The sequence below is a fragment of the Amaranthus tricolor genome, chromosome 2 (genome assembly GCF_026212465.1).
Source record: "Amaranthus tricolor cultivar Red isolate AtriRed21 chromosome 2, ASM2621246v1, whole genome shotgun sequence".
Classification (NCBI taxonomy): Eukaryota; Viridiplantae; Streptophyta; class Magnoliopsida; order Caryophyllales; family Amaranthaceae; genus Amaranthus; species Amaranthus tricolor.
In genome coordinates this window covers 12,415,973-12,442,069 of record NC_080048.1, presented here as the reverse complement: position 1 = coordinate 12,442,069, position 26,097 = coordinate 12,415,973, and the positions used below count along the sequence as shown (strand labels likewise).

Genomic DNA, 26,097 nt, shown 5'->3' with positions numbered 1-26,097 from the left:
TCTTTCTCTGCACATGCCCAAACCACCTTAATCTATTTCGCGCATTTTCAAGATATAAGGGCTACCCCTAGTTTGTCCCTAAAATCTTGGTTCCTAATTCGATCCATCAATGTGTGCCCACATATCCACCTTAGCATATGCATTTTTTCCACTTCCATCTTGTGTTCAAAAATCTTCTTTACAGACCAACATTCGGTCCTATATAGCAGAGTAGGTCTGATTGCCGCCCGATAGAACTTTTCTTTTAACTTGCTTGGGAATTTCTTATCACATAGCACTACGGTGACTGCTCGCCACTTGAGCCAACCCGCATGTATAAGATTATTTACATCCCCATCAATCTCCCCATCCTTTGAATGATCGATCCCAAATACTTGTACTTGGTTGTACTTTTAACAACTGTTTCATCTATGGATACCTCTGGTTCACCTACTGTTGATGTCCCACTAAAGTCACAGCGCAAATACTTGGTCTTCGTACGGCTAATGCGAAACCCTTTACCTTCTAAAGCTTCCTTCCAGTCATCCAATTTATTACTTACCTCCTCTCTAATTTCTGCTACCAACACTATGTTGTTAGCGAATATTATGCACCATGGTACCGTCTCCCAAACAGATTTAGAAATCTCTTCCATTATGACAGTAAAAATGAAAGGGCTTAGAGCTGATCCCTGATGTAGTGCAACTTTAACCGGAAAAGGCTCTGTTATCCCCACCAGTGTTTGAATGTTAGTCGAAGTTCTGTCATACATATCCCGTATAGCCTCAATGTACACAGAAGAAATACCTCTAGCCTTGAGACTATCCCAGATGACACGTCGTGGTATGTTATCATACACTTTCTCCATGTCAATGAACACCAAATGCAGATCTTTCTCTCGCTCCCTATATTTCTCCATTAGTCTCCTCAAAATATGAATTGCCTCAATGGCTGACCTTCTTGGCATAAAATCGAATTGGTTCCCTCTAATCACCGTTTCTTGTCTAATTCTCTCATCTATCACTCTTTCCCACAATTTCATTGTGTGGCTTAGAAGTTTGATACCTCTATAGTTGTCGTATACTTGCACATCGCCTTTGTTCTTGAGCAGAGGTACTAGTGTGCTATTCCTCCATTTTTCTGACATCTTATGTGTCCTCAAAATAATATTAAAGATGTTAGTCAACCATCGAATGCCCTCTGCTCCTAAACCCCTCCACACCTCAATCGGGATGTTATCTGGCCCGACTGTCTTTATTCTCCCCATCTTTTTGAGAGCTTCTCCTGTGGTAATATCATTCATTGACCCATATTCCAGTGGTCTTTGGACGTCAAAAATTTGATTATCCGCCTCCTTTGGCCCCCTAGACTCATTGAGTAGCTGGAAGAAGTACTAGAGTCATCTGGTTTTGATCTCCTCTTGTCTCAAGAGAGCTCGTCCCCCTTCATCCTTGATGATAGCCCAAAATCAACTATGAAGATTAGGGTTTTTCTTAGAGACAGTAGAGAGTAAAGAAAATGGAGGCGGTTATGTTATTCACAGTTTAAACATTGTGGTAAAGAATATTTTCTCTTATTTATTTTTGCACAGATATTACATGAGACAATTTTATGATGAGATTATTTTTATTTGGTTAATTTAGTTAGTCATACAAGAATTGTTTTTATTGCATGAGAATTAAGGAACTTATAATAATATCACTTATAGATTAGCAATCATACAAACTAATAATTTTGAGGTAAATTAACAAATGGAAGTTTAACATAATGTTGTCATGTGTATTTTTTTTATTGGCTGAATGCTTATTAGTAGAGATTTTGCATTGTTTGTAATTTATTGCATAATATAGTTTCGCACAGATTGAAGGATGATTAACTATGATTTTTGCAATAAAAAAACTTGCACGTTTAAAATTTTATTGCCATTTGTATTTTCTTTTTTACTAATTGAGACAAATTTGCCTTGATTGTTTTGTTGATTGATATTTCTGAATGAGACAAATTTACATAAATTGATTGATAATTGATAAGCACTTGCATTAATTAAAATCATTTTATACTATACTAAATGACATAACAAATCACAAAATAATTTGCATAGAATCATCAAAATAATTATAAATAAAATAAAATACAATATAATTTGCATGAAGTCTTTTAGAATAATATTATTAGCATTTCAAAACACAAAAGCTTTGATTATCTTAAACAAAATTTTAATATGGTATTCCGTATAATTAATTTTCAGTTTTTATAGATGGTTACCATATTTGTTCCTAATTATTGGCTGAGGCAAAATTACATTTATTGGGTAACAGTTATTTATTGGCTGAGACAAATTTGCATTTATAAAAAATTTCAGTTTGTCTAACCTATGCCACAAGACATAGGTTAAGGGAGTATTACTGACCTTTATTTACCAACTTTATTTAAGGATTTCCTTATTTATTCTCTTATTTTATACTTTAAGTAATGTATATATGAAATTATTACAATAGCATATTTAAGAGAATAAAGTAAGCTCATAAAAGAATTTAATGCTCTTAACCTATGCTATTGTGGCATAGGTTAGAAAAACCTATAAAATAAATTACAATATTATTTGCAGAATCTTTTAAATTAATTTCAACACTATTTCTATACACTGCAGTTGTAATTATGTTAAACAAAATAATCTTCTGTATGAGTAATACAGATTTCATAGTACCTTTATCGATTTCTATTTTAATAGCAGAAAAAATAAAAAGAATAGTGCGTTCATTAAAGAGAGGGCGATACTAGAACCAACAAATGAGATTATTGATAAGGTGAACGAACATATATTATCACTTTTTTCTAGAGAGGAGAAGACATACTTGAGTTTGGATTCAATTAATTATATGTATTATACTTTAAATTAAAAAATTAAACTTATGAGGTTAATATATATTTTCCCCGTTATTTTGAAAATTTAATTTTTTTATAGATGTTTACACAAAGAAATCCGTGAATTGCATATAAATTAGTTTTGTTCATATGTACCAGAATATAAAACAATGAAAATCCAATACTATATTTTTGTTGAAAAATATGAATTCATTGTGAAATGTTTCCAAATATAGTATGAGAATTGTTATAAAATTCATTATAAAATGTTATATAAGTTTATAGCATAAAAAATTTATACAAAAAGCATGTTAGAACTGAAGAATGAGTATAAAAAACAATGAAGTACTAGTAGTTGATGATCAAGCAATATAAACTATTTTTTTATATGAGAGACTCTTTTACAGCTATTAAGGACCCATTAAGAATTCTAGAGCTATTAGATTTGGAGGGTTTGGGTCTGAAAATTTTAGACCCTTAGTGTCTGGATTGAAATCTAAATCCATTAAAAATAAATTGGTCTGGATTCGAGTCTGGCTAGACCCGCTCCAAACCCGCCCCATGACCATTATTAGTGTTAATCTAAGTGTTGTATCTCTTATTATATCCAAAGTACTCTGTCCGTTCTTTAATATTCTTCTTATTTGTAAAATTCCATTTTAAGGAAAGAAAAATTTAAATAATGTTTTTGACTTATATTTAGAAGATAAAATATATCTATGTGATATCTTATTAGATTCATCTTAATGTATATGTTTTATTATGTATTTTTTATAATTTTTTATTATATATTTAGAAATATTAAGGTTTAAAATTTCTATTGAAAACTATGAAAAAGTAAATAGGAAGAAAAATGAAATGAAGGAGTATTAATTAACATCTTTGTGCTTGGGGTAATGACACAACTATTGAGGTAATAACCGGGGTGCGTCAATTGCTGGTTGAAAACTATTTTTGTACCTCCTCTTCGACCTGGGGTAAACGTTGGCTGTTGACAATTTCTGAAATGCTCTTGTTCTAGAGTAAAAAGTTTTTTAAATATTGTGGAAAAGATTATTTTTGTATAGATATTTAACGAGAGAGTTTTTAAATGACATTATTTTCATTAAAAAAGTTTTTTAAATATTGTGAAAAAGATTATTTTTGTATAGATATTTAACGAGAGAGTTTTTAGATGACATTATTTTTATTTAGTTTAGATAATCATACATAAGTTATATTAGCATGAGGATTAAGGAACTTATTCTTATTGATCAACTATAAATAATTTAAAGTTAATAGATATTTGCCTAGAGTGTATCTGTTAATTAGATGTTATTGAATTTTATTTTAAAAAAAGATAAAGTAAACTAAAATATTAAAAAAGACGTAAGAAAATGATAATTATTTTTTTCTTATTTTATATAATTTAGAATTTTTTTATGTAAACTACGTACTATAACAGGTCATCCGATTACCCGAGATAACTCTAGACAAATACACCCTACAGTTGGAATTATTCAATAGGTGAGGGGTTATTTTAGGTAATTTTTTTGCAATAAAAATATGAACATATAAAAATTATTTATGGTGAAATAGGTTTAAGGTGAGTGGTTAATAAAAAGGAAAAATTACCTGAATAATTCAACCTTTACTTAACTTGTCTTATAATAATCTAATTATGGACTAACCATAAATAATTCGAATTTTAAGAGGTCCTTACAAGAACAGGTAAATTTTGCCAAAATAAGAAAAATTAAAATAAAATTACAAAACTTAAAAAGTTAATTGAAAAACAAAAAAATATATGTAAAAAAGAACTCTAACCACCCAATTCCCTCCCTAACTGCCACCCCAACACCTCCTCAACCGCCAACCCCTCCCCCACCGCCAATTGTAATAATTGAGATGTAATCCAATTGTAATATAGGTTAAGAGTCTTCAAACTATTGATATCAAAAGCACTTCATTATCAGTCCTAGGGAGTGGTGGAAGAAGAGTAAGAATTAACAATACAACATTTTTTACCTGAAGCTTGACTGGTACAAAGATCTAGTGGATGGCAGTTTTTAGGTAATTTATACTTCAATTAAGAAAACATGTTATAGATTACGAGTTCATTTGGGATTAAAATTGAGAAATATCCCTCTTATAATGTTGTTGACAAATAATACTTGATTTCCCGGTGGTGATTGTGGGAATGATGTACAGTGGATCGATGGTGGTGATGCAGCCAGCTGGGTGGATGATGGAGGGAGAACGATAGGCAATACAGAGGGTGTCTGGTTAGGAGGCTCGGTGACTGAAGTGGTTGGAGTGGGGTGGCAGTATGGGAGGGAGGGAGGGTTTTTGTTTTTTTATTTTTGATTTTTTTTTTCTTTTAATGTTAATATTTTACCCAATTCTTACTAAAGACCGTCTCTTAAGAGACATCCCATTCTTAAAACGTCTTCCCTCAATAATTGTGACACTTTCATTTTTAATTATTTCAATTACTCTCTTTTTCTTCCATGACATTGATTTTCTTTCTCATCCTCTTCAAGTATATAATTTTGGGTCGATTTACTTCTTCTTTTTCAAGTATACTATTTCGGGTTTTTTCTCACATCATATTACAATGGAAGATTTAATGTGGAATGCGATTGTTTTGAAAGGTATGAAAATTTAAGATTTTATTTGTTGAAAATGATTGTAATTATAAATGTACAATCTTCTGTTTTTTTTTTTTAATTAAGTCATCAAACTTCATTAATGATGAAAAACAGTAATGTTGAAGAAGATAACAATGTCTACTATTTGGAGAAAGGTAATAAAAGCAATTGTGGTTATAAATTCATATATTTGGTGATGTAACCAAATATAACTTATATTATAATTATAAATATTTGACATAGGTTGATGTAGTTAGGAGTATAACATTGTTTAGTGTGGGTTATATCAATTTTTTTGTTGGAGTTATAACATAATATAGTTGGGAATATAATATTATTTCATTGGGGTTATAATATAGTTTAATTGGGGTTTATAAGATTGGTTAGTTGGGGTTATAATATTGTTTAGTTAGAGTTATGACATAGTTTAGTTGGGGTTATAACATTGATTAGTTAGAGTTATAATATAGTTTAGTTGGGGTTATATGTTTAACTTAGGATCTTAACACATTTTTTATACATATGATTATCTATGATCATACAAGCAAACATGCATAGTTATAATACCAATTACGTATAATTATACTACAAAATGTTCTGAATTATAACTCCAAACCCTTTTAGAAAAAGTTTTGTTCAGTGAACCTAATGTCAAATGTTTTTAGTTATAATACAAATTACCTTTGGTCATACCCCTAAATATATGAATTATAACCACAATTGTTTTTATTACCTTTCCCCAAACGGTAAACATTGTTGTCTTCTTCAAAATCACTGTTTTTCACCAATGATGAAGCTGAATTTCAAAAAAAAAAAAAAAATCAGAACATAGTATTCGCATAACAATAGTCGAATTCAAGTATTAAATCTTTGTATTGTTGGATGATTTGAAGAGCAAATAAGGATGGTACAGATGAAACTTGTACAAGGGAGATGAAAAAACTAATTTCTTCATTTCGAGGAAGTAATAAAAGTGGGGAAGAGGAAGATGGACAGTTAACAATGAGACCTTTCACATTCTTTTTCACGTGCGTGATTTTTTGAACCTGACATTAGTTTTTTTTAAATGAAATTTGATGGGCCGGGCCTTAAGAGTTGTCTCTATAAAAGACGGTCTTTCAAAAGACTCCCTATAATATTTTTGTTTTTTTATTTTATCTTTTTTTTTGGAAGGTAACCTACAAAAAGCAAGTTACAATATGAGCAACAACATTCTTGAGTAAGTAAACTATTAGTTGGGATTATTTATGATTAATCAAAAGTTGGGATTATTTATGATTAATCAAAAGGTAGGATTCTTGTAGGAAAATCAGGAAAAGATTGAGTTATTTAGGATAATTTTTCCTAATTAAAATGAGAATTGTTTTATTCAAAAAGGTTTTTCAAAACATCTACATTCTATTTTTAATATGAACTTTTTTTTAGAGAAATAAAAAAATTTCATTAATCCAAACAAACACGAGACTAGCTCAAACACAAGGAAACCGCCCTCGCTCTATATTGCATCAGTGTGGAAGAAACACCCACGTTCGAGGAAGGTTTGTGCAACTCCACTCTTCATGTGCAAAAGCAAGGAAAGCACCCAGGGTGGAACAAAGTTCATCAATGCAAAACCAAAGCACAGCAAAAACTGAAACCCATTACAATACTAAAGCTAAGGAAACATTTGAAAGCATGGAGCGCAATCTCAGCTGCACTTCATCTATAATACTTCTCAAAACAGCATCAGGATGTTTGCGCTTGTAATGCTATACTGCCTCATTTCTAGCTTGCCATAAATGATAGAACAAGCTACAAACACTAGCCACAACAACTTTCCTTTTAATCTTGGAAGTACACCACTTCCTTGGATCAATATCTAGGATAGAGGTGGCTCTCAATCTTAGCTGCAACCACGTTTCCAGACCCCAAAGACACAAAGTGCTATAATGGCAGATGAAAAAGAGATGGTGGACTGATTCAGTTATGATCCAACACAAGGGGCACAAATCATCTGCAACAACACCAAAATGAAAGAGGTTTTTCTTTGTAGAGAGTTTTCAAAGCATAGCCAACTATGAAACAAATTTCTCCCTAAGAGTATTGAGTCTATGCCACACCCACTTATCCCAATGCACAGGCTGGCTTAGATTCAAACGCTCCTTATATACCTCTTGAATACTATATGTAGTAAGGCTCATAAATCTACTGAGCTTATCTTTGATCCCACAAAGCTTCCTAAGAGCCCAACTAGCAGTAGGTGGAGAGTTGAAGATAGCCCAGTTAGCACCCTTAGTGTATACACCGTGAACCCACTTTACACATAAAGACTCCTGAATTGAACTAATATGCCACACAAGTTTGCCTACAACAGCAATATTCTACACTTCAAGGTTCCTAACTTCAAGGCCTCCAACTTTCTTTGACCAACAAACATGATTCCAGTTAACGTTACCGGCAGTATCCTTGTTGTAAATACCAAACCAAAGGTAGGAACGATATATGGCATTAACCCGTTTGATGACCACTTTCGGAAGAATGAACAACTGACACCAGTAGGAAGTAATACCCATCGAAACAGAAGTGATCAACTGGAGTCTAGAAGTATAAGACAAGTTTCTAGCATACCAGACTCTAATACGTGTAGTCATTTTGTCCACTAAAGCCTCACAGTCAGCAGCTGAAATATTCTTAGTTATGAGAGGGATACCAAGGTATTTAAAGGGGAGGGAGCTAAGTGGAAGTTGCACCTCCTGAGAAAAATGAGATCGAACCTCTGAAGGAATCCCAGCTAAGTATATGGCTAATTTTAAGGGTGTTCAAAACCGGGTACCGGGTCGACTCGGATCCGAAAATCCGGCTACCCGCTTTTTCGGGTACCTAAAATTGTGATCCGGTTCCGACCCGGTTTAAATCGGGTCGGAAACTGGATACCCGGTTTTCTTAGAATGTTTTTTTTTAAAAATTTTTTTGTCTTTTTTTCGTTCAACTATGCGTTTTTATCTCTATTTTTATTTAAAATATTTTTTTATATAAAATTCAAATACTAACTCTTTAAAAATATTTAACTCAATTAGTCATAAAAGAAAAATTAAGAAAATTAAAGAATAATATTGTTACACATTGGTTTAAGTAAGAACAATCATACAAAAAAAATTTATCTACGGGAGAGATTCAACCCAAAATTATCTTAATAGATACCATCATTATTTTATTTATGAAAAAGTAAAAAAAAAAAAAAAAAAAAAAAAAAAAAAAAAAAACCGGATACCGGGTACCCGATTTCCAAAAATATGTGGCCCGGATTCGGATCCGGTATCTGGTTTAAAAACAGGGTACCCGATCCGGATTATCCGCTTTACAAAAATCGGGTAAATTATCCGGTTTTGAAAATCGGATACCGGGTAATCCGGATCGGATATTTCGGATCGGGTTTTTTTGCATACCCCTAGCGAATTTAGCCAAGTTAGGACATAAATCACACATTTGAGCAAATCCCTCAAGGTCATAACATAGCAACTTAATTGATGTGAGGTCACCCGTACAGAAAAACATAAGATCGTCAGCAAAGCAAAGGTGATTCAATTTAAGTTGTCTGCATCTAGGGTATGGTTTGAACTGGGGATTATGCATCAAACACAACAAACTACGAGATAAATATTTCATCCCAATAACAAACAGTAATGGTGAAAGGGGGTTACCCTGATGTAATCCTCTCTTGGCCTTAAAAACCTCAGAAGGGGAGCCATTGATAATCAAGCATACTGTGTTGAGGTAATGCATGCGATTATGATTTTAACAAAATGAGAGGGGAAATTAAGAGCCACCATCATGTCCCTGACAAATAACCAATCTAGAGTGTCATAAGCCTTCCTAATGTCCACTTTAATCAAACAACTAGGATAACAACCCTTCCGTGAATAGTGTTTGACTAGGTCTTGACATAATAAGATGTTATGGGAAATATTTTTCCCTTTGACAAAAGCCCCTTGATTCAGACTAACAATAGAACTAGGGACCTTTGAAAGCCCGTAACAAATAAGCTTAGCCACACATTTATACAAAATATGGCAACATGAGATAGGTCTATAATCACCAGGGTAAGAGGGGCAAGGGATTTTAGGGATAAGAGTAATAGACATGATATTTTAAGATTTTAGCATCTTACCAGTGTGGAAAAATGATTGAATAGTTTGGACAACATCCTCCCCAACAATAGGCCAAACAGCCTTGGAAAACTTACTATTAAAGCCATCAATCCTTGGGGCTTTATTATCGGCAATGCTCCACAAAGCTTGCTTGATCTCCTCAGCTATAAAACAATGACGTAGCTGAGATCTCATATCCTGAGTAAGAATGGGGCCAGCATTGATAATCTTCATATTAATCCTGCTCTAAGTCTCCAAACTCCTACGCATCAGATCAATGTAGAAAGAAGTAAACACATTCTGAATAACATGCCGGTCATACATAGGCTCACCATCAATGTGAATCTGATTCAGTTATGGGTGTATCTATGTTTCAGACTATTATGAAAAAAGGATGTGTTTTCATCTCCAAACTTGATCCAATCAACCTTTGCCTTTTGTTACAAATAAGAAGCATAATCTTTCTTAATCTGAGCAAGCTTTAGGGCCATGAGGCAGTCAGCATTCACTAGCATTTCGTCCCTAAGGTATTTATGCATATTATCCTGGGCCAAAGCAAAGTTCCTCTCAGCTTCTACCAGTGCAGTTTGTATAGGGGTACGTTGATAATGCTCCTTGAACATGTGCTTAAGAATCTTAAGGTTTCTCTTGAATTTGAAAACTCACCACACCCGACATATTCATCTGCCACACCTCTTTAACCAGGTCCTTGAAAGAGTCTTTTTCAGACCAGAAGTTATAAAACCTGAAAGGTCTTTTACCCAAACATTGAATAAAAAATTTGATCAAAAGGGGGGAATAATCAAAATGACCCTCAGGAAGGAAAGAGGCTTCAACATTAGCATAAGTGTCATCCATACATTATTACATAACACTCTATCAATCTTAGTTATAACCCTTTTAGCCCCTTGTTGTTTGTTATTCCATGTATTAAATCTCCCTTAGTTCTTCATATCATGCACAATCTAAGATGTTTAACCTCATGTGTACGAACAGGTTGCTCTCATCCAAATTTTCTAAACAATTGAAGTCTCCAATATAATTCAAGGATCAACACAGGAGAGGGCAATACTATCAAGCTGCTGAAACAACTACAGTCTCAATTTCTTATCAGTTTCACCATAGACAAAAGAACAAAGGAAGGAAGAACCTGTATTGGGTAGGACTTTCAAATGCATAATCTGGCTACTACTGTAGATAATATCCACCGTTGCCTCCTCATGCTTCCACCCAATTAAAATTCTACCCCCCCATTATAATATGCGTTATGAGAGAAACTCCACCCAGGGCACACATTTTGGTAAGAGAACCTAAGTTCTGCCTCTTCACCTTATTCTCAAGAAGGCCAAATTAGCAAATATTGTTTTGAGATATGAAATGAAATACCTCACGTTGCTTCCGAAGCATATTTAGCCCCCTCACATTCCATGCTAGAATATTATTCATAAGACTGAATGGGGTGTAGCCCCCAACGCTTTTAACTGAGTAATCCCATCCTCAGGCACCTCAGCATCCATGCCTTCCTCCACAGCCTCAGTGCCTTCCTTCATAACCTCAGTTAGAACCTCAAAACCATTAGTGGTATCTAAGAAGACCACAGAAGTGGACTGATCCAAAGCAATATTTTTGCCTTTATGCTTACTCCTAACTATCTGAAAGACATCATTAGGTATATCTTCCTTAGCCATTGTGGGGTGTGTCTGTGAGGCTTTAGGTACCCACTTCTGTTGGGCAACACCTCTGCACCTGTCCTCCACATGCCAAAGCTGGTGACACTTAGTACACTTGGTAGGTTTCTAATCATAGGTCACCCTCTTCGACACTAACTCATCAACCTCATTAGTAAAGAAGATCTCCTCTGGAAAACCCTTGGACAGATCCATGTCAATAAGACACGAGCATACATCATCTGGTCCTTCTTGAGAATGGCATTATCAATATGTAGCATTTTCCCTAGCAGACTAGCTATTCGTCTCAAAGCATTTCACCCCAGTAGTGCATTTCTAGAGTGGGGAACTTAACCCATATAGGTAATGTAGTAAGACTCTCCTTATCATTAGAAATATTCCTTGCCTAAGGTTTAACTACGAAAGGTTTTTTATCAAATAAAAATCCCACTCATTTCACACACAGCCGTCATACTCTCTGAGGTCTTAAAGTGAACAATGAACACACCCTTGTCTACCATACCCACCTTATCAATATCATCCACTGCCCAAATCCTCTTCACAAAATCCTCAATGACATTCACAGGGGGTTAGCACCCATAACATAACAAACTACAGATGCTTCCCAATACCTTACTTCCTTAGCAACTTCCACAAAATCAAATTTAAGATGGGAAATTGGAGAGCAATTTTCAGAAGTTAACGGGCAATGAAACAGTAACCGGGTTTGGAATAACCGGTACAGGACTAACAACAGGCCTAGAAACCCTAACAACCTCAACATGTGGTGGTACTGAGGTGCAAGGGTCCCGCGTTTCAGATTCCAAAATGGGAGAAAATTGGGGAAGGCCAGGGGAAGAAGAAGGAATATTGTGAAAAGAAGCAAGAGAAGAAGATGAAGAGTGTTTACAAGAAAATGAAGCAGAAGACAAATGTGGAGGAGTCACTTTTTTCTTGGTTCTTCCTCAACCTCGCGCCATGGCTGGGCAATCGCACCGAGAGAGAAAACAAAAGAGGAGAGAGAACACGTTCAATACACCTAATATAAACTTTATTGTTTATTTAAATTGAATAATTTTTTATTTTATATATCAATTATATACATATCAGTTATGTTGTTATAAACAATTTATATTGATTATTACTTTTTTATGGATCTATTATAATTTATACTTACATGTAATTTTATAATATTACCTTTGTATATTACAAAGCAGGTTAAGATTGCATTTTCACGCTGATTAATTAAAAAGTTAAGTTCAAATCAAAAAATTTCTGATTTTTTTATATATATTAAACTAAACACAAATCCTTAACCTAATTTGGTTAAGAAGACTAAACGAAGATGAAAATCAATTATCTCCTCTTACTTGTAACTTTGAACGACAAAACGAGTATCCTTAGCTCCAAACAAAAAAGGATAAATTTTCTTGGAAAAATTACCGTGAATAGGCATGGCCACGGTCCGGGTTGGTTCGGTTCCGTTCCGGTTCCATCCGGTTCCGGTTCCATTTGGAACCTGTCGCGAACGGTTCCGGTTCCGGGCGGTTCCAAACGGTTCCTTGGCGGTTCATGAGGCGGTTACGGCGGTTCCAACTCACGGGACGGGCGGCTCGGACCATCGGTTCCATTTTTATTTTTTCTTTAAATATTTATATAATAAAAAAATACTATAATATCGCGGACGTACCTTTGATGATTACTTGATTATTAGCGAAATTCATTGCATGTCAAGTTGTCATCGTTATTGAAATATTTACTAAAAAGAATGAAAAAAATAAATTAATAAGAAACGAATCAATGATAATGTCGATAAAGATGATTAATAAAAAAAGAGGGAGAAAATGGACTTGAACCTAGTACCCAAATGAATACTAAGCTGCCTACGTATCCCGAAGGAATCAAAGCCCACGTAGTTCTTTGTCATACCTTTTATTTATAGTTGTTGAATGTTGATTTATCGTTGTCGTTTGTCGGATTGATCCTATTCGTCTTCGTCATCATCATGTGGTTGATTAGATGCTTCCGCTGACTCTCCTCCTGACGATGATGCAGATGTATCCATCATCATCCATGGATCATCATCGTCGTCTTGATCATCATCATTCCTTAGTCCTTGTGAAATACGACCACACATGTGAAACAGCTCTACCACTAGGAGGTGGCATTGCCGGAAAAGATTGTCTTACTGGTTCATCTTCATCTAAATAAATAATTTAAAATTATAAAACTATAATCAAATAAATAAATAATTTAAAGTTTAATTAATTTGAAGAATAAAATTATAAAACTAACCGATAGTTTGGAAATTGACTCGTTTACCACGAGCTTGTCTTTGTTGTTGTTGTTCTCCTTGTTCTTCATATGATCTTGTTGATGACTGTCGAGATATATTTATCCCAATTGGGGTCATTGGTTCCTCTTCTTGTTCTTCTTCTTCATCAATTTGTATTTCTCTTTCCATTTCTTCTGCATAATTATGTAACTCCGGGTCGTACCCTTCCGGATAATTATGTTCATAATTATAATTACTAATGGAAGGTGTTGTTGATACCGACGGAGTAGAAGTGGCCTTTCTTTTGGACGAACTGGAACCTCCCAATGATTTTGCCACTTTAGTAACTTTTTTTGTGGCTTTTTTCAAAAATGAAGACATGATTGATAATATTGAAGTAATAATAGAAATATAGAATTAAGAAATAAATAAATAATTAATTATGTAACTAACTAAATTAAGAAATAATTAAAAGACTAATTATGTAATTAAGAGAATAATTGCGTAATTAAAGAATTAAGTAGAGAGAGTAAGTAGAGAGAGTAGGAGAAGAGATGAGTTGTGAATGAAAATGATTGAAAGTGATGAGTATATATAGAGGAGAATGCAACGGCTAGTTAACGGTAACAAACGGTCATATTTTGGCGAACCGGTTCCATGGAACCGGTGGGCCGGTTCAACCGGACCGGTCCCGGTTCCGGTTCCGGTTCCAGAACCGGTTCCATGGAACCGTTGGACCGGTTCCGGTTCCAAACCGCGGGTTTTTTACCCGGTTCACGATGGTTTTTTCCGGCGGTTTTACGGTTCCGGCAACTTTTTTTCCGGCGGTTTCACGGTTTCGCGGTTCGGGGCGGTTCGGAACCTGTCGCAAACGGTTCCGGTTCCGGATCCGGTTCCAAGCGGTTCGGGACCGGTTCGGTTCCGGGTAACCCGCCCCGTGGCCATGCCTAACCGTGAATAATATAACTTTTTGTTGATTTTCCTACAATAATACCAACTATTGATTAACCATGAATAATATTAACTTAGTGGGGTATTTTCCTAGAATAATATCAACTTAGTGGGGTATTTTCCTAGAATAATATCAACTTTAGTTTATTAACTAATATATAAATTTTTTTGTCTTATAATCACCTATAGTTTGATTTTTAACATGTTAGGGATGTTTTAAAAAAACACCCTTTTAAGTTGGTATTATTTATAGTTAATCAATACTTAGTATTATTATAAAAAAATTAATAAAATATTATATTATTCACGGTAAATTTTTTAATTTATTGAGTCTATAAAGCTTTACTGAAAAAATAGATTTCCCGCTCACATTTCCCGCCAACAAAGAAAACAAATAGGTCAAAAGAGAACAAGTCGGATCAACTTCACCTAATCACATCTCACAACCCATATTCAGTTCTTCGGTCAACAAAAATGGCGGATACCGGCGGTGGTGCCCTTCCGACTGGATGTTTCAAGTGTGGTAGACCTGGACACTGGTCTCGCGACTGTCCTTCTTCTAAACCTAACCCTAATAATTCTAATCTGGATTCTACTTCTGCTCCCGATTTTTCCACTAAATACTCAAAGACCAGTAATGGTGGTGGAGGTAACAGTAACTATCAATTGAAGCCCACTGCTAAAGATTCGAAGCCGAAAAAGGTTCCCAGAACTCGTCCTAAGGTCACCCCTGACTTGCTACTTGCCGATGAAGGTCTTGGATATATTCTCCGTTATTTTCCGCGTAATTTCAAATTTAGAGGTCGTGGATATGAGGTAATGTTTTTGTTCTATCTTTATGATTATGTTATGTTTTGGTTTTTACTTTTTATTTTGCGTTGTTCAATTTCAATATCAATGGTGTGAAACTGGCAAAACATTTTCCATTAGGTTCTATATGTCTGTCTCAATTGAGGATGAAGATCAATGGCGTGTGTTGGAATTGATTTTTTTTTTTTTTTCCATTTTTGGTACCAATTTAGTAGCTGGCTCGTATATTGGAGTCACACATGAGGGCAAAATGGGTATGGAAGGGGGAAGGAACAGGAAAATCTGAAAATTATAACGCAAATAATTGCGAGGAATTGATTTCATTTACAATCCTTTTTTTCATTTTCAAAATCTGAAAGTTACTAATCAGTACAGGACTATTTTGTTAAGATTCAATATCCAGAGTGCATCCAGGTAGTTTGAACAATTGGCAGGGAGCCGTACAATTTTTTATTTACTAATAGGAGCTGTGTTTAACGATCAAACCAAGAATGATCTGTATAAGAAATAAGAAAGATATAAAACAAGGTGTGTTACACTAAGTACAATTGTGCCATGCATGGATCGAGAGAAATGCATGAAGGATTGGGATGGAGATAGTTTCTTTCATTTGGATACTAAAACTCCAAAAGGGAGGGGAGGGGAGGAAAATGGAGGAAATGGAATTGTAATGAAGAGTTATTTCACATTTTGTACTAAACAAAAAAATTCAATATGAAAATGATTTGAAAGGAAAAACATCAATATCCCTTCTCTTCACTTCCTTTTCCTTTTATCTCCTTACTCAAATGTTATCTAAATACACTCTTTTGTGTGTTGGTGACATGGATGAGTTAAAGAAGCACATCAAGTTCGGTATTTGCAAAACTTGAGTGATCAAATGATGTTGTTCATTAAATTCAATTTCACTATTATTGATTGTTGTACAGTAGATTTATAATGTACTTCATGCGCATGTGAAAGCACTAGTTTCCATCAGTGTAGAGTTGGTAATTAATGGTCTATGATGATCTCCTTAAAAAGTGGTCCTTTAAGAATATAGTGCTAAAGAAGGGCATATGGCTTGTGTGAAAACTAACAATTTAGTGGAAACTTGAAAAGGGATCTGCATAATAATTTCTTGGTCATCTAAATATATCACGCAAGAGGCAAACCATTGCATACTTTACTTTAAGAGTGTATTTGATAACATTTTAGGAAGATTGATGTATTTTCCTTTCAAAATTTTCCATTGTCGGAAGGATTGGTTTTATATAACTTCTAAGGAAGTTTGCTCCTCTAATTCCCTTCTAATTCTTACCCTTTTGTTCCCCTCCCTTCTTGTTTTGGCATCCAAATGAAGAAAATGTCATTCCTTCATATGTCTCCCCTTCCTTTTTCTCTTTCGTTCCATCCAAACGTAGCATAAAGCAACAATCAAATTAGCATAAACTTAGGTGTATACGTGCCCTTTTAATATGTCAGATAGGGATATGTCTATTATGAAAGCATGCCAAGAAACCAATTTCCTTCCATATATGACATTCTTGACATAGTCAGACATATTCATGCATATTGAACCATTGGCACTCTAGGAAATATGCCATTTATAAGCTGCTAATCTTTATATGTTACTAGAGTCCATGTTGAAGACCTAAAAGAAAGGCAAGAAGAAGTGAACTTTGATTCCACATGTAATTATCTGTATGATCTACTAATGTTTCCTATGTTTATTTGTAAAATTAACAATTGCAACAGTCTGCCAAACGTGAACCATTATCTCGAGCAATTGAATTATAACTTTTCAAGCAATCAATGTACCAACTTTTAAGTTTCATGTAGTGACGAGATAAGGTTTTTGAGTGAAAGGGAGATCAAGTCATTTCAATCTTTCTCGGTACCTCTAATCTCAAAACAACTGAAGAATTTTATGGAAGGCTAGGATAATAGAATGAGAAGTACTCGCATGACTACATAAATTTTGAGGTTGGGAATGCCAAAGTTAGGCTTTATTTAAACAATTAAGCATGTATTTATGCGAAAACCTCTGTTATTGATGTAATATTAAATCCGTTCAATAATAATAGAAAGTGTTTTTCATGGTTTTTCTAGTAGTGCTGTGAATATTTAGTGTTGGAAAAATAACCTACATATGATCTCACATCGAAGAATTAGAGAGAGGTTGACAAATATATAAGGTTAATGGGCCACTCCTCCTACTATCAATTGGTTTTAGGATGCTAACTTTATTGGGTTTGTGTGCAGTTAACTCTTCTCTTATGCGGGTCTTATTGTGTACGAGCCCATTAACAAAATTATCATTTAGCAATGACCTTTGTTGCAACCTATTCTTTAAAATTTGAATAGAATGTACAAGGTTACAAGTATAATATATCAAATTGTAAAAGACATTCAATTTTTGAGGATGCCTTAAACTGCTCATGTGCTTCCTCATACTCTTGTTTCTCAAGACAACCCATAAGTAAAATTGATAAGCAAGAAAAAATAATCACTGCATATTTAAAAGCTTGTATATCATTCTTATTATTTTACTGAAAACTTGATTGGAAATGACTTTATAACTTCCATGTTATCTTCTACAGGTAAATGATTTGAAGAATTTACTTCGTATGTATGCTGAATGGCATGAAAAATTTCTTCCATACTTCCCATTTGATCAGTTCATACACAAAGTTGAGGAAGCTGGATCTTCAAAACGTTTGAAGGTACAGTGAATTCCTTTTACTAAATTCTGCCAGCATTATCAATGACTTACTCTCAACCACCATTTGTAATTTTGCCTTTCCTTTGGAAATCTGTGATTCCCCTAGTCAATTTCCTGTATTTAGTTAATAAAAGTAGTGTGGGTTAAAGTTTATTTTAGTTAAAATATTTCTATAACTTGACAACCTTTGTCTATTACACATAGTGAGTGAATATTCTTTTCATAATAATTATTCATTAGAGACAAGGATTATTGCTTCAGAATAAGAATAATTTTTTGGCGTTCTGAATGCATGTGGGGAGCATGCATGGGTTATAACGCTAAGGGCTTTTATGTCATTTTTTTGTTTGATATAATCATTTTTAACTTGTAAACATACAATTTTTTTTATGATTGATCTCCTGTACATGAAATTTCCAGTCATGCATTGCTGATCTAAAGGAAAGAGTTGCCAATGGAGGGGATCCCACAAAGCTGAAAGAGAACAATACTAAAAATGAGATTTTAAACGAGCAAGAAGGTATCTTATTTTGCATATTACATTGTCATATATGCTTATTTTACTGTTTTGAGGCTGGACCTTATTGTGAATTGTATTCTCTGATGTTTAAAAGGAGAATAATGGAAATAGTAAGATAGATTAAAGTAAACTTGTCGCGGGGAAAAATGATTACTCGTCGAAGAAGATAAAGAACCTAACAAAGTAATCATATCTCGTGAAGTAATATGAATTTGTTCTCTTTTTCAATTTTTATTTTCTTTGGTTGATTACTGTTAAACTTAGGTTCTATTACAATAATTTTGGATTAATATTTGACAGATAAAAGGTTTCGGCATGGTCATTACTCTTTAAGACAAGGGCATCAAGTATTTATTGGGTTTGCTTTAGTTTTGAATATGAACAACAAACATCTATCTTTCTGTCTATCTTTGTTCTCGTGCTTCCAATCACTCTTCTTTTGATCTAACATTAAATTTTACTGTTTTTTTAAATGAGCATTTGTTGTATTAACCTCTATATTGATGACATATTGAGTTGTAATTGTATTATGAACCTTGAGTATGTTAGACATGATCCATATAATGGTTTATAGTATTTTTGTAGCTCTCCTTATTCTAATGTTTCCCAATATGTTGGAATTAAGACTTTGTCATTGTCATTGTTGTCCGTATCCAAGCGTAAGCATTTTACTTTTTGATTTGTATTGTTTCAAAGAATGGTTTACTTCTTTTAACAGGGAAATATACTTTTTGATTCTTTTTGTGATGTTAACCTTTTAATGTCTTAATAGTTACACTAATTAAGGTTGGAGTGGTGAAAATTATCTACTACAATTATTTTCTTGTTGAATTACAGTCAAGAGTGTGCTTGTTTTATTATTTATTAAAAAATGGTATAGTCACGAGTCGGATGCTCTATCTGTTGAAATTCAAAAAGTGTTAAAGTTGGAAAAACTAAATATAGTTATTTGAAAATAAAACCATGAGATACATCTAGCTTTGTTATGAAAAGCCTTGAGATACACTTAGTTGGAGATAATTGTTCTTTATCATTGTGGCTTTTTGGTGTACCATTCCTTTCATATTTGATTGATAAAGTCCTTGATAACTTAAGAGGTGATAAAGAAAATAGTGAAAGGGGTGGGGATTTCATAGTGGAATGATAATACTAGCAATTAGATTTAACTTCTAGGCTTATTCTGCTCATCAAAGTATCTTAAGGAAGATGGTTGCATGATTTGGTGGCCTTAAAAGTGTTAGATGTAAAGTTATCATGCTGGGACCCTATTATCACTTGTAACTCTAGTTGATTATTTTTGTGAAATTAATATCATCTATACAAATATATCCAATAATTTATGTAAATAAATTAGATAGACTATCTGATAGGGATAGAACCTGGTTTTACTCCCTATAGTTTAGGCGCAGGCGTAGTCTAGGATTTTTATAAACCTCGCTGTATTTTGGAGTTTTGTTGTAAATTGGTTAGATTGAGCAATATAATTCACTTTAACTCTCAAAAAAAAAATAAAAAATCCAATAATGTAATATTTAGTTTATTGAAGAAAAAGGACAGTAGATTGCGCACACATTTTCTTACCTTCCCTTTTTTCAGTCTGTCCAGACAAATAACAATCAATCTACGAAACTTTGTTTTTTGTCCCTTGAATTCTTCTCGTTAAAAGTGAGGCATAATATCCATTTAAACACTCCAGATATGTGAAGTTCTTTTTAAACTTAGGTTCACAGTTTACCCTTTTGCCTTGAAGATGTTTCAGTTTCATAGTTATATATTGTGCGTAACAAAAGAACTGCAAAGAAAAAGAAAAAAGACCTACAAGCTACACATTTATCTTGTTGAAACAAACTATTTTCGTTGCATTGATAGGAAACTCATCAGTGTAGACGTTCTGTTCCTCTTTTATGTATATATACATAAAGAGGATTATATAAAATTATGAAATTAAATACTAATTGTACATCCTTTTAATGAAGCTTTCATTCACTATTTAGTTATGACGTGTATTACTAGTAGATCATTGTTCTTTCGTCCTCACATTGTTGTGCCATTCAATTCTTTCAGATGTCCGGAATATGGAGGCGCCTACTAATAATCAAGAAGACTTGACTTTCAATGGAAATTGTGCTAATGACATGGAAGAAGATATACTCAATGAAATGTTTAACGAGACTTTGGAAGTAAGTTAATTACAACGTCATTATGTGTGTGTGTACCGCATAACTGTATTATTGGTGTCAACATTGTGATATAAACTGGTTAAAGGAGGTGAATGTTGGAATTACCTAATCCACTGGTTAAGATTAGGCTGCAGGAAATTAATTTCATCAATCAGATAGAGGGATATTAGCAAAATTAAAGTTTACATCAATTGCGTGGATGTTTTTAGAGAAGGCGTGCAGGTGATAAGGGGGAATATGATAAAGGGAATCACATATGCTCTTAAAAGTAGATAGGTGTAATAGTTCTTACAACCATAGAAGGGATCAAAAATCTTTAAAATTTTTTTTTCAAAGTCTAGCTTTTCTTGGAAGAGAATCAAGCTTTTCGAATGCCTACTTCCATTTAGATAATCATCTGTTTCATTTTACCTTCAATTAGCTATGTTTGTTTATAGCAATATGTTGTCCCCAAAGGCAGAATGTCTATTTTCTATGTCGGAATAAATGCTATTCATATGTAAGGACTGGAGGTGCTGAAAAAATTAACTCAATACGAACAACTTTGTGTCTTATAAAGAAATTGCATTAGGATTGGTGATCACTCAACAATGAATAAGTTTTGGGCATGATAGAGCTATTGAAATCATTTCTAATGCAAGCAGTAGAAAATGAATAATCATTTAGCTCCAGAGAGCCAATCTAGGGCGCTATATTTATGTTGATAAAACAATCACTTCAACATGCATAAATAGACTGTGCCTTAACCTTTTTTCCTTATACTTGATGTTACTTCTTATTAATGCTTGATATGTTGCTACAGGAAACATCCATCACTAGGCAAGCTAATAACACAAGTGTCGGTGTGCTGCAAAGCCAAAAATCCACTGAGCAAAATGATAAGCCATCTAGTGTTGGAGGTGGGAGCTCCAATCCTAAGATTACAGAAGAAGAAAAATCACTTATGGAAGCCAAAAGACAGAAGGCACTTGAGAAAGCTGCAGCACGCCGTCGACTACAACCACCTTCTTAATTTTGCTTTGGGCTAGCTCCACCCCTCCCACCCGAATTGGGCCTTGAAAAATTGCTATTGATATTATAATTTTGCAATATTCTCCCATCAGTAACATATTTGAGGATGTGCATTGTATTTATTGTGGTTCAATAATTAGTTCATATGCAAAAATGAAGAAAATATTTTGACGTGGCCTTGTGGAGTTGGAACAATTATCAGCTACTCACTAATTCAATATACACCAGCATAGCCTTGTTAATTTTGATATATTTATTTAATGTCAACATTCTGTTTAGTAGAGACAGTTATTGAGTATCAAGTGGGCGCTCAATAGTTTTCATGGCTCTTATATTAGTTGATATTGTGGTCTTGGTATTATCCCCATTCCCAATGAAGTTTAACGCACTAGAATTTTCCTAGTGTCTTGAGATTTGGACTTCATTATCTAGTTGATAGGTTTTTTTTATGAACGAATGATCATCGCGACATAAGGATGAATAGCTTGTTGATTAATATGTTGAGGAATGTTAGAAATTTAAGGAGTAGGTATGTGGTGGGTTTGTAGTGAAATTGTAATTGATGAATTTGTATTGTGGGATGGAGTCAATAATGATGCAATGGATTTATTGTAATGCTTAAGTTGTTACATGCAAGTATATGCTTCTATTTATAGTAGGTTATGTTAGTTATTCTTCTAGTTGGGTAGTGTATTCTAGAAGAATTATTAATCTAGATTTTTCCTAAGATATTCTTAACTAGATTTTCTTTATACAATATTCTAGATATATATCCTAGATGTTTATAGCTTAGATATTTTACATAGATATTTTGTATACATATTTTTTCTAGTTATCTTAAGAATTTTCTAGACTAATTCTCTAATACTCTCCCTTAATATGAAAATTCTTCAACACAGAGCTGTTTTCCGAACTGGATGAATTTATCTGTTGGTAGTGCCTTGGTGAATATATCTGCGAGCTGCTCTCCCGTCTTGCAGAATTGTAACTCGATTTCCTGTTTCTCGATCAATTCTCGAATGAAGTGGTGTCGTATCTCGATATGCTTAGTGCGACTATGGAAAACTGGATTCTTCGTGATGGCTATGGCTGACATATTGTCACAATAGATGGTAGTTGGATCTTATGTATCTTGTCGTAGGTCTTGAAGAATTCTCCTTAGCCGAACTAATTCACATGCTGCGCTCGTAGCTGATATGTATTCTGCTTCTGATGATGATAGTGCCACCGTTGCCTGTTTCTTTGATGACCAGGAGATGGACTTCGATCCTATCTGAAACACGTATCCACTCGTACTTCTTCGATCATCAATGCTTCCAGCCCAGTCGCTGTCTGTGTAGCCTGTGAGCTTGTACTCGATTTCGGACTCGTACATTATTCCATGGCTCTTCGTTCCTTTGATATACCTTAGAATCCTCTTTACTGTTGCAAGATGTGCCTTGCTAGGTTCACTCATGAACCTAGAGACAATGCTGACTGCATGTACTATGTTGGGCCTTGTGTTTGTGAGATAGATGAGAGATCCGACCATGCTACGATAGAGCGATGCGTCTACTTTCTCCCTTCCATCATATTTGGAAAGTTTCTCAAACGTAGCCATTGATGTCGTCATTGGCTTGCAATCGCTCATGTTGAAAATTTTGAGCATATCTTCAACATATCTCTCCTGTGAGAGAAAAATTCTTCCTGGACCTTGCTTAACTTCCATGCCAAGGAAGTATTTCATAGCTCCAAGGTCGGTCATCTCATATTCCAACATCATTGCTTTCATGAAATCTTCGATCATTTTTGAGTTAGTGCCCATGAAAATGAGATCGTCTACATAAAGGCACAAGATGAGAAAATCATGTGACTCTTGTGTCTTGATGTAAAGTGATGGCTCACTTGGGCTTTTTGTAAACCCATTTTGAATAAGATAGCCATCAATATTGCTATTCCATGCACGAGGAGCCTGCTTGAGCCCATAGAGGGCACTTCGAAGACGATACACCTTTTCTTCCTTGCCTTCGATTACATATCCTTGCGGTTGCTCAACATATACTTCTTCTTTTAACTCGCCATTAAGAAAAGCAGATTTGACATCTAATTGAAAAACTTGTAATTTAAATTGAGCTGCGAGTGCAAGGACTGACCTGATCGTCTCCATTCGAACAATTGGAGCATATGTCTCGTTGAAATCAACTCCGGGTTGTTGTGAATAGCCTTTTGCAACTAGGCGAGCCTTGTACTTTTCAATGGAGCCATCTTCATTGTATTTGATCTTATAGACCCATTTGAGGCCTATTATTTCTTTATCTCGAGGCTTGTCAACAAGTTTCCATGTGCGGTTCTTCTTGATCATCTTGATTTCTTCATTCATGGCGTCAATCCATTCCTCTTCTTGTGCTGCCTCTTGGAAGCCTTGTGGTTCGTTGGCAATGAGAGCCATGATAGAATGATTACACTGATATTTATCCAAGTAGGCTGGAGGACGTCTGGGTCGTTGTGATCGTCGAACTTCTTGTGTTGGACTTGATTTTGGTGTTGGACTCGAGCTTGATGGTGATCTAGGGCTGCTTAGTGGTGATCTTGGGCTGTTTGGTGTTGATCTTAGCCTGCTTGTACCTTCGCCTTGGTCTGGGCTTGGAGGTGGAATGACTGTCACTGGAACTTCTGGATTGTGAACTTCTGGATTGCTCTTGTTCCATTGCCACTGTGCTCCTTCATTGAATATGACATCTCCGGAGATGATCAACTCCTTAGTTTCGGGCTGATAGAGACGATATCCTTAAGACTCGTCACTGTATCCAATGAAGATACATTTTTCTCCTTTTCCGTCTAGCTTATCCCGATTCTCCTTTGGGACGTGGGCATATGCAATGCACCCGAAAACTTTGAGGTGCTCAACCCTTGGCTTTCTTTTGTGCCAAGCTTCATACGGCGTCTTGCTTCTTAGCGCTTTTGTGGGAGACTTGTTAAGTATGTAAATAGCTATGTGGACAGCTTCTGCCCAAAAATATTTAGGCAGATTTTTTCCTTGCATCATACTCCGAGCCATTTCAGCAATTGTCCTGTTTCTCCTTTCTGCAACACCATTTTGTTGTGGTGTGCGTCTGACTGTGAGCTCCTTTTTGATGCCATGTTGTTTACAGAATTTGTTGAATTCATTGCTTGTGAATTCTCCCCCACGATCGGTTCTTAGAACCTTTATCGAATGCCCACTTTGTTTTTTAGTGAGGGCTTTAAATTGCATGAAGTGGGATAATGCTTTTGATTTTTTCTCCAAGAAATACACCCACATCATGCTTGAAAAATCATCCACAATCAACAGAAAGTATCTTTTTCCGCCAAGAGACGGATTCCTGGTAGGACCCCATATATCAGCATGGACAAGCTCTAATGGAGCTCTAGCCCTCCAAGATGAGGTTGGGAATGGTGATCTATGCATTTTTCCATAGATACAACCCTCACAAATTTTCTTTTCATTAGTGATTGGTGGTAACCCAATCACCATTTCTCTATTTTTTAACAGTTTTAAATTGTCAAAAGACGTTGGGGATGAATTTAGAGGAGCCATTTTTTGTTTTAACAAGAATTATTCCTTTTCCAGAAACTTCCTGATTACTCCCATCACCAAGAGTTATTTGTGATTTTATATTTTCATCAAGAGTGATAAAGAAAATTTTATTTCCGGTCATGTGGTTGGAACAACCACTATCAATGTACCATGTGTCATTTTCCTCTTCTTGAGCATTTAAACAAGTATAAAATAATTGATCATTAGAGTTATTATTCACCGTCATGCCCTCAACACGTGATGGTGGCCAACACGATGGAACTCACAAAAAATAATGTGGTAGCCAACACTACCAGGATCTCAAACATTAGAAGTTGACGAAAAGGTGAATAGAAACCATTACAACCTATGGCAACATGGAGCCATGGCTCAACAACGGAAGTCAAAGAATGACACAAAAAGAGGGTTAATACGACACTTTGATTAATTTAGGGAAGTTGCAGTCGATACTTACTATCCATCACCAAAATTAAGAGCAGACGCCAAAGCGTCGCCAGTAACCACCATCACTACCCAAGACCGTATGGAAGCAAAGCTCAAAACTAGAAGTCAATAGGGGTCGGAATAGTCACTCAACGACTCAAAGATGCCTGTAGACATAAAACCATGGAACCAATAACACCACTAGAGTATAAACAAACATCTCCTCCGTCCATTATCATCACCGAAAATACACCACCCAAAAATAACAGTAGCAGTACTCGCTCATCGTGTAACAACATTCCTAGATACCTAGAGAAAACAAGCTTCACCTCACCAATTGTAGAACAAAAAGCACCAGACGAAAACACCACAACAACCATTGTAGCAAATAGAATTACC

At 34.7% G+C, this 26,097-nt stretch overlaps 1 protein-coding gene and 1 non-coding gene across 2 annotated transcripts; both read left to right on the top strand.

The window, feature by feature from the left end:
* The first annotated feature begins 3,722 nt into the window (after positions 1 to 3,722).
* On the top strand, positions 3,723 to 3,868 carry LOC130807176 (U4 spliceosomal RNA). The gene has a single exon (XR_009040541.1). It is a non-coding gene; the product is annotated as a U4 spliceosomal RNA (small nuclear RNA).
* Positions 3,869 to 14,884: 11,016 nt separating this feature from the next.
* On the top strand, positions 14,885 to 22,304 carry LOC130805919 (uncharacterized). The gene is made up of 5 exons (XM_057670758.1): positions 14,885 to 15,310; positions 17,887 to 18,009; positions 18,429 to 18,528; positions 20,593 to 20,708; positions 21,511 to 22,304. The coding sequence occupies exons 1-5, from the start codon at positions 14,969 to 14,971 to the stop codon at positions 21,718 to 21,720; spliced, it is 891 nt and encodes a 296-aa protein (XP_057526741.1). The 5' UTR covers positions 14,885 to 14,968; the 3' UTR covers positions 21,721 to 22,304.
* Positions 22,305 to 26,097: the final 3,793 nt, after the last annotated feature.